The sequence below is a fragment of the Eurypyga helias genome, unplaced genomic scaffold (genome assembly GCF_000690775.1).
Source record: "Eurypyga helias isolate BGI_N326 unplaced genomic scaffold, ASM69077v1 scaffold25993, whole genome shotgun sequence".
Classification (NCBI taxonomy): domain Eukaryota; kingdom Metazoa; phylum Chordata; class Aves; order Eurypygiformes; family Eurypygidae; genus Eurypyga; species Eurypyga helias.
Genome location: NW_010242218.1, coordinates 2,212 through 11,677, shown reverse-complemented (window position 1 = coordinate 11,677; position 9,466 = coordinate 2,212). Strand labels below are relative to the sequence as shown.

Genomic DNA, 9,466 nt, shown 5'->3' with positions numbered 1-9,466 from the left:
CCCCGGCTAAACCCAACACAGACCCCTTCCTTCATGCCCCGGTAATGACAAAACCCCTTTTCCTCCACCCACAACCCAGCCGGCTGGTGCTCAGCTCCTGATATCAACCATGGAGCCCCGGGACTGGTGTCTCTGGCATGCCAGGAAAGCCTGTAGCACGGAGGTTTGTCATCTTCCAGGGTTTGGGGGCTCCTCCAGCACACCCCCCCCTTGCATCCTTCCTGCTGGTCCAGTGCTCCTGTCGTGTTCCCAGTGCCGCATCTGCGATGCGTGAGCTGCTCTTCTCGGTGCCCATCGATAGTTGCTGTCAGGAAGATGTAAAACTGCAGAGGGTAAGTGCACTCAGCACCCCCGAGATGGTTTGTACGTGACGCTGCCCTTCTCCTGTGACAGGAAGAGCTCAGACCCCAGGCCAAGGGCAGCACTGGAAATCTGTTGCTCAGATGCAGTGCCTACACAGCGGGTACAGCCGACCCCGCGGCCATGGGCAGGCGATGAGCTCAGCTGCTTTGTGGGGCAGATTCACGTGGAAAAGCAGATTTGCCTTGACTTTCATGGGTTTTTATTGTCCTGGGCAGTAGAAGACTAATAAGTTTTTCTTTAGCTAAAAAGCTCTACGTTTTTCCTCTCTGCAGCCCAGATGATGTCAAGTGTGTACCCTGACAGGCTCCGTCCCAACATCCCCAGGAATACTTGGGAAGCGTAAGAGGGACCACAGCAAATGGCGTGGAGTGTCTTACAGTGGATATTTCAGTGGAAACCAGGAAGGAAGCAACATCTCTGCAGCACTTAAGGTGGCTTTTTCAGTTTGCCGGGATGCGTTTCCACCACTCTGGGTCCCACAGGATTGTGCGTGTTTGTGGCTTTTCCAGCAGCAGCACTAACGAGCCCCTGTGACAGTCCAGTGCCAGCCTTTTGGCACTACCTAGTGCCTTGATTTCCGTGAGCCAGGGCTTCTGCCCAAAAGCTGCCTTCATCCAAATGCTCAGTGTGGGGAGACTCTGCCAGATGAAAGCGGCCAGGGAGGTCCTCATGTCCCCGCAGTAGCTGGGGCAGAGAAGCCGCACCTTGTGGGAAGGCTGCACCCGGCAGCCTGGCATGAGCCCGGGGGGTTTTGAGGGTGGGCAGCTGGCTCTGGTGCTTGGAGGATGAGCTGGTTCCTCACTGGTCCTGTGCCGGCTGCCCTTCTGGGATACTGCAGCGCAGGAGGGTGCGTGCATACGTGTGCAGGGACGTGGGCTTTTCAGGGGTGAAACGGGACCCAGGCTGTCTCACAGGCTTGTGAGACTTCACTAAGCTGCCAAACCGGGGTGCCAGCTGGGAATGAGCAGCAGGTCCTCTTCTACCTCCCTGGGAAGGACTCCCATCTGGATTCAAGTTCAGTTGGAAACATCTTCCCAGTCTTGGAGTGCAGCAGACCCTCTGACCGCCCCGCACACATCAGCTCAGCACCTTATCTGCCCACCCCAAGGAGCGAGCGCAGCCGCCAGCAGCCGCTCTTAGGCTGGCTCACCCCCTCACCGGGGCTTGCTGTGCCCCCGCGTTGCTCAGCACCAGCGGTAACCCCGCTGTGTCTATCCCAGCCCCGTTAGTGCCACGCTTGCAGAGCTGCAGCACAGCCTCCCCCTGTTCATAGCCCCGTAGTTCACAGCAGGGAAATATTCTTTAACACAGCGGTGATATTTAAACCAGGGAGGTATCAGTTTGGGGTATTTTTAAGTTGTTTTCAGGCATTCAGTCCCTTTGCTCCAGCCTCCGCTCCACATCTGTGACTGCAGCCTTCTCCATCCAGCTGAGAGGGAAATTATGTGTGCACGAGGAGTCAGGGCTCCCTTCCCGGCACACGGCTCACAGCGCTAGGACTGCCGCGCCGGCCGCACGCTCAGCACATGCTCCAGGATGCTGCACCTGAAGGTCCAGTTTCTGGATGACTCCCAGAAGATCTTTGTAGTTGATGTAAGTGGGTATCATATTCTTATTGGTGTTTCTGTGCAAATTGCTGAAGTCATTGCTGCTCTGAAGGATTGCATGGTCTCTGATAGCTTCTGGTTTTCAGCTTTAAGGAAAACCCCTCAAATACAAATGAAGAGGTTACAGTGCTGATTGCTGAGCGTGTTTCAGCACCAACATGCTCCTGCTCTCGCCTCTCATTGGCATTATTTACAAAGAAAGAGGAATGGCTTTTACTTACCTGGTGTCATCTTTGGGAAATTGGCTAGGATGAAGTGATGTTCTTATAAAGTGTCGGGTTCTTCTCTCATTTGGCTGCCAGTATAAGCATTCAACAAGGAAGAAAAATCTGGGAACAGAATACAAATAGAGTATTTAACCAAAGTACCCCTGGTGAGAAACATCTGCATGCATCTCTTCCCGAGCATTCAGTTGAAAAGGAAAACTGCGTGTCTTTGAGAGTAGCTGTGGAAAAAAATCACTGTATCTTATTTTCTGCATGACAGTGTCCCTCAACACACTGTCATTAATAACTCACGTTTAGTAAATGCTAGCTCTGATTACTGACTGCTGAAATGGGTTTTAAATGTTAAGTATTAGTATCTATGGTGTTAGATTTATATATAGATAGATAACTGAAATGAGATCTATTTTGTCTATGTGATAGAAGCAAATCTTCTTACGAACGTGATGATAGAGCATTTACTGTTGGTTGGGATTTGATAATCACGGTAGCTAATTGAATTAGCTAATTCAAGTAGATCTGTCCTAGCACTTATGCACTTCTCCTATGGGAGCAGAGTGCTTTATATAAAATTGTTTTTTTCAAGTTCCATTACATTTCTTAGAGAGTCCTGTCCTCTGGATTTATAGCATAGTCTGAGAATTGCTTCATCTTGGACGTACTGCTCCGTTTCTTTGTGATAGCAGTTTTGCAGAGAAGATTGTATAGCAATTCCATCACTTAGCACTATATGGAAGTTGTTTGATTTAGTTTAATTAATGTATCCTAGACCTAGAGTCAGCTTAAGAATAAGACTAGACATTTAAAAATGCTTTTTTTCCCATATTGATTTGATCCAGGGTGTAGTGAGAGACAATTTGAAAGATGCTGCTGGTACAATATTGCTGCGGGTTTTTTTTCAGTCTCTGCTTTCTTCTTTGCCCCAGACACTTCCAGCACTATAGCTCTGCACAACATGTTATTGCAGCAAATAGCTTCCATTAGAGGAACTCCTGGTCGTTTCCTTTTTTAGCATGGAATGGTATTGGAAACCCCTTTTAGGCATTTCATGCATTTGATGCTGGGAACGATAAATGAGTAGTTGAATTAGTGACTTCTCCATTGTAAAAGGACTGCTTTGGGCTAAGTTTTGAGCAGATATTTCAAGCAACTCCTCCTAAGCCTTTCCTGACTTTGGAAAGCTCTTTTGAATTTGCGGTACATCAGTATAATGGGAAGGAAAAGGACAAAAGAGAGAAAACACAACGGGCCTGATTCCCCTCTGCCTCGCGCTTGGCGTATGTGTCTGCACCTGTCTCACGTGGGTGTCACAGCTGCCGGCACGTGCAGAGAGGTCTCGTTTAGAGCCCAGCTTTGCACGGGAAAGCGTTCGTCCCTGGGAAGGCTTCTGCCTCCATCCATGTCTTCACCAACAGCTGGGGCCCAGCACCCTCGCTGCAGCCACCGGGCTCCTGGGATCACGGAGCATCAGCTGCACACTGGATGGAGGTGGTTCCTGGGGTGGCCCCTTCCCCCCTGGATACCTAGAGCTGTGACCTGGCATGTGCTCTTGCCTGTAAAGTCCCTCCTCTTCTCTCTGGAAAGGGTTTAAACAGTGCAGCCCTCAGTCTGGGCAGCCTCAGGAGCCCTCCCTGAGCAGCACAGAAAGGGCGAACCACTGCAGCCTGGGCAGGCAAAGCCTGGGCATCTCTGTCCGTGGGATTCGCTACAGGGCAGGATTCAGTGGGAAGCAAAAAAACCAGAAAGGAAAGGCAAAGCAAACAAGCCCAGAAGAACTAATTGTTGGAGCTGAGTGAAGGGCAAAGTCTCCTGTGGTCTACGTGTCCCTTGTGATGAATCCAGGTGGGAATCCATGGACAGGAGCTGTGCAGGGCTGGCTGCACCTGAGCTGGTCCAGCGACAGCATGGGGAGCGTCGGGGCCAGTGGCTTTTGGTGCGTGGCACTGCATGCCAGCTGCGGCCAGGCGGAAGACACTGACCAGGGGGTATCCCCCGAGGTGGTGGGGAAAGATCACACCAAGTCCCATGAGCTGTCACTGGCCCCGAAACCACAGACCTGGATGCAGCAGCCGGTGCTATGGGGAACGCTGCGGAAACGTGGCTTTGCCGCTGGACCGCAAGTGCTGCCAGGGTGTCCTTTGGGGATAGGTGTGCATGTCCCCATGTGTCACCCATGTTGCTGCCTGTCTCTGGATGTGCCTCTTGCTTTCTTACCCTGCTTCCACCGTGGAGAAGAAAGGCAAGTGCAGCCTCTCCTTTCCACTGTCCTCAGCACAGGGGTTTCTGCCTGTGGGTGCTAACCTGGCCCTGTCATTGAAGGCACATTTAGGGTTGGACGTGGGGTGCCCAGCCCCACACCACGCTCCTGCCTCGCACTGTGCTCCTCCGGCACAGCCCCCTGCTCTTGCCTGATGCTGTCCCGAGCACAGCCGTACCCCAGAGCTTCCAGCAGCGTGGGTCAGGACCTCCAGCCCAGGATGGAGCACCTGCAGGCACCACTCTGCAAGAGAAAAGCCTCTGCTTTTAATCCAGCCCCTGCACCACAGGGCTGCATCTCCCCGGTGAGCAGGTTTTCCTGGGGATGGAGCCGCTCATCCCCACTGCCCTGGGCAGTGCTGGGCTTGGAGGAGAGCAGGTCGCTCCCAGCAGTCATGTCGTGGGTAATAACCCCGTAAGAAAGGCTTGTCTTTTCTGGCTGCCTGACAAAGGCCAAGGCCTTTCATGCTAGAAAATTCTAGCTTGGAAACAAACATTTATAATTGTTTTAATCCCTTGTGATCTAGTAATTTCGAGGAGAACCGGGAGTGCTGCAGAGCGAATGCTGTTATTACGCGATCACTTTTCAGCAGCCTTTCAGCACGGAGCCAGCAATTTCATCCCAGGAGAAGCTGTGAAAGGTGGTTATTAGTGTGCATCACCGCCAGCAGCCGGGGTCCCTCCCGTCCCTGCCGGGAGCAGCCACTGGCACGGGGAGCTGCAGCCTGCCTTCACCTCCATCACCCGAAACGCCGTGATTTGGCAGCTGTCTAACCCAGCCTCTCTCCTCCAGCTTGCTTTTGCACTAACCCATGCTCAGTTTTGGTCTGGGTTTTGTTTTTTTTTCCTTGACACAGGAGTAGGAGAGATTTTGCTGGGGTGGGTCATTTTCTAGTCAGGGGCTTCCCGAGTTGTGTCCAGCTGTGTCACACAGCATGGGAACAAGTCAAGCACAACCTTCCAAGGGTTTCTGTTTACCTGGTGTAACTACAGCCTGGTCTCCCTTATCAGCATGTTGTGCCACTTAATTAATATTGCTGAAGTGCATGGCTGACCCAGGGCCCAAGGCACAGGATCTCCGCAGGGTCCTGTTGCTGTTAATTACCATTAACCATAATAGCAGCTCTTCCCCGGCAATCCGGCTGCCGGCTGTTGGGGCACACGGGCTCGCTGGGCAGGTTTGAGGTGCGCTTCCGTTTGCTCTTCATCGAGCACGTTTGCCACGGCCGTCCCTGGGTCAGGCTGATGCTCGATCCAGGGATAGCCCACTGGTTTGCGAGGGATAGAGCTGCCCGGACAGTGGTGGCTGCAGAAGGTGAGCCAAAAGCAAGATTCCTTTCCTTTCTGGTTTACATCCCTAACAAAGGAGAGAAGTGATGAGGAGGAATCTGGTTTCCAAGAGCAGAGGTAAGGGGCATGCGGTGTGCAGGTGTCCTATCCCACATGCCGAAACCAGCAGCATTTGTTCAGTAGGGGTTTGGAAATCAGGGAAATCCCTCAGCTCCTCTCAGGGTGAAGGCAGGGAGCTAAAACTTCTCCCCCGTCTCACTGAAATCCCATCACCACTGCTGTCAGCACTGCCTAACCCCCCGCTTCCACGGTGTGTTTGTTTGCTAGCAAAAATCCTGCGGAAAAGGGCTGTTCAACCTCGCCTGCAGCCACCTCAACCTTGCGGAGAAGGAGTACTTCGGGCTGGAGTTTCGCAGCCAGGCTGGGAACCACGTGAGTGCGGCACGACCCCGACGCTGCAGCCTGCGACCCCGCTGGGCTGTGACCCCATCCTCTCAGCGCCCGCTGGCACGGCCGGGGGCTCGCTAGCACCTCCCTGAAATACCCCATGGAAAATTTCCACGGAGAGGTTTGCCACGATGCCAAAAACCCCTTGAAAATAGGAGCAACAAGGGGAGCCACAAGCCGTTTGGCAAAGCCCCGGCGATAAGCACGGCCCATGGGGTTTATCCGTAGGCACTCGCACGGGGCTGCCCGGTGGGATGGCAGCAGCCAAGCTGGCCAACATTTCTGTGTTGCGTTCCAGCGCGCTGCTGCTGCTTTCATTTGTGCTCTTGTGCTGTTGATTCACCCAGTTCTTCACTGCCTTGTTTCAGGTCTGGTTGGAACCACTAAAACCCATAACAAAGCAAGTCAAAAGTAAGTATTTCAATAATTAATTTCAATCACTGCTAGTGACAGACCGGCGCTGGCACGTTCGTGCAGTGTTACTGCTCGGGTCCCAGCATTTACCTGGGCTCGTTTTAAAGCGTGAGGCTGGGCTGGATTGTTTGCCAAGACACCGCAGCCCGTATGAAATCCTGTAAAAATGCCGCTGCCTTCGCAATCTGGTATCTGCACCATTTCAGGCTTGAGCTGTGACTAACCTGACAGCTTGGCGGAGGAGCAGGGGCGGCTGCGCGCGTTGCCGTGCTGGCAGAGAGGCAGGCATCGCTCCGTGCATGGCCTCCTTTCCCCTTGGCGGCTCCCAGCAGCCCGGACGCCTGCATGGTGTGAGCCCTGCGTGAAGCAGGCTGAGCCGTGTGCCGTGCAGGCTCTCCCGCGCCCCTCCAGCCCCCGTGCCGCTGCACAGCGATGTTACGGAGCCCGACCTGAATTCAGGCTCAGCATCCCCCACTGTGGCCACGACAGCGGCCCCTTTCAGCCCACAAACGATGTTTTCCCTGGGAGGTGGTTGGGAGCACGAGGCCATGACCCCACCCTTTGCCATGGGGAGGCTGCACTACCGTGTTTGCATGGATTTCCCTGTAAGGGGAAAGCCTGATGGACAGCCTCCCCTTTCTGAGTGCACCAGAAGTGGGATTAGTTCAGGCACCAGTTTCTTTTTCCATGTCCCTTCCAGCCTGCTCTGGCAGGACCTGGTCCTTTCAGGAGCCCCTGAGCTATCCCACGGTGTCCTGGGACAGTCAGTGCCTACAGAATTGCCTCCCTCCCTCCATGCTCTTTGCCTTGGGCTTGGCCGCTTGCTCTCACTCATCCCACAAAAAGCTTTGCCTGGGCAGCCTCCTCTGGAGCTGTTGCATCCCAGGCGCTTGCAGGGCTGGATTTAGTGCACGGCCCTGCTGATGGCAATTACACCAGGGCTCTGGCCACACTCCGTGGCACCGCTCCACAGAAACCCCTCTCCTGGCTGGGGTCTTTGCAGTTTCAAGAGATGCTGGGGCATTTTTTCCTATTATTTAGGTGCCCAACTCCACGTTCGCTTCCATTGGTAACGCTGGGGGTCCGGGCAGGCCGGAGTCCCTGATATTCAGGGCTTCCAGCCCTGATGTGTAAGGACCCAGAGTAATTTACTCTGTAAGGAGACAGCATGTGTGAAGAGACTTGTAAATGTTCTCAATAGACACGTAAAAGAAAACTTATGAAGGTGTTGTGTTTTAAGATCCTAAGGAGGTTCTTTTCAAATTTATGGTGAAATTTTTCCCAGTGGACCCCGGCCATCTGAGAGAAGAGCTGACCAGGTACAGTACTTGTTCTATTACTTTTGCATGCATTCAATTCCGTGTCTTCATTGGTCCAAACCTCTTGGCAGTGGCTATTCTAAGTATCGAAAGAGCTCTGTACTACAAAAACAAAACCAGGAGAGTATCTCTCTCTTCTTGATCCTCTGCTTTTAAACAAAATCCACTTGAAGGATCAGCAGTCTTAAGAGGCTGCAATTTGTTTACTGCCAAACGCTTTAGCAGCTGGGCACCGAGTCTGACTTTGCTCAGTCTAGCTCCCGCCTCAAGCTGTGTTCTGAAAGAAGAACTTCAATTTTATTTTTAAAAATGACATTGTTAGCTCTTATGTTTTAGAGAAAGCTTTGCAAACAGAAACTAAGAATAATACTAAGATGGTGCTTCTGCAGAACATTACCCTTGAGAGACGCAAATGCCCTCCAAAGCATAAAGGAATGTTAACTCTGAAACCTACTCATGGACATTTAAAAGGCAGGGGTGTATTGGTCCTGGTGGTGTCCAGCTGCAGCCGTCTGCAGGGGCTGCGCACTCCTCCCGTGACCCTGCAGACCTGTATCCTTTGGGTTTAAACATGGGCAAGCGCAGGGAGAGGCACGGGGAGAGCCAGCCGCTCTGCAGCAGAGCCCTTCCAGCTCAGCCCGGCGCCTGGCTCTCTGCTGAGCCCAGCTCCCCCCCAGAGCACGTTCCTGTCCACCTCTGCAGGTACCTCTTCACCCTCCAGATCAAGAAGGACCTGGCACTGGGGCGGCTGCCCTGCAGTGACAAGAGCGCGGCACTGCTCGTCTCCCACCTGCTGCAGTGTAAGGGCTGGCGAGTGCCCGCAGGGACCGTGTCCCTTCCCCAGGGGCACTCAAGGGGGCTTGGGCTGTGTAGCCAGGGGTTCCGCCTGCAGTGACTCCTCGCAGCCTAACCCATGCTATCCCCACATCCCCTGCAGCCGAGCTGGGCGACTTCCACGAGGAGACGGACCAGCAGCACCTGGCAACCCACAGGTACCTGCCCAACCAGGAGTACCTGGACAACAAGATCATGCACTACCACCGGAGACACGGGTAAGGGCTGCTCCCGCACCACAGCCATCTGCCCAAAGCCCCCGGCGGGGCTGTCCCCGTTAGCAGGCAGGGCCGGCAGTGGGGTGGGTGTGATGCCAGCGTGTGCATGTCCGAAATGGCATTTTTTCAGCCCATTTCAGCAGCTGCCTTCTCACTCTTGTCTCTTGCTGACATGCTTGTGTCTCCAGAGGGAAGACGCCAGCTGAGTCGGACGTTCAGCTGCTGGACGTGGCCAGGAAGCTGGAGATGTACGGGATTCGCCCGCACCCCGCCAGCGACGGCGAGGGGACGCAGATCAACCTGGCTGTGACACACATGGGGGTGCTGGTCCTGCGGGTGAGCCCGGGGCTCGGGGTGGGCTGCCATCACCCATGTGGGATGGCCTTTCCCCAGGGACATGGCCTCCCAAATCCGGCAAGAGCAGCCCTGGCAGACCTTGGGCGCGGAGGTGATGATCCCGCGGGGCTCAGCCCGTCAGCGCCGGCTGCGTGCCG

At 54.0% G+C, this 9,466-nt stretch overlaps 1 protein-coding gene across 1 annotated transcript in view; it reads left to right on the top strand.

Moving 5' to 3' along the window:
• Nucleotides 1-1,899: 1,899 nt before the first annotated feature.
• The window catches only part of FRMD7 (FERM domain containing 7), a gene marked incomplete at its 3' end in the record, with an annotated part of 9,743 nt that continues 2,176 nt past the window's right edge, over nucleotides 1,900-9,466 (top strand). The window contains exons 1-7 of the mRNA XM_010149020.1: nucleotides 1,900-1,956; nucleotides 6,068-6,172; nucleotides 6,556-6,598; nucleotides 7,842-7,920; nucleotides 8,623-8,720; nucleotides 8,858-8,972; nucleotides 9,161-9,308. Of these exons, the coding sequence (XP_010147322.1) occupies nucleotides 1,900-1,956; nucleotides 6,068-6,172; nucleotides 6,556-6,598; nucleotides 7,842-7,920; nucleotides 8,623-8,720; nucleotides 8,858-8,972; nucleotides 9,161-9,308 (645 nt within the window). The remainder of the gene's footprint in view (nucleotides 1,957-6,067; nucleotides 6,173-6,555; nucleotides 6,599-7,841; nucleotides 7,921-8,622; nucleotides 8,721-8,857; nucleotides 8,973-9,160; nucleotides 9,309-9,466) is intronic.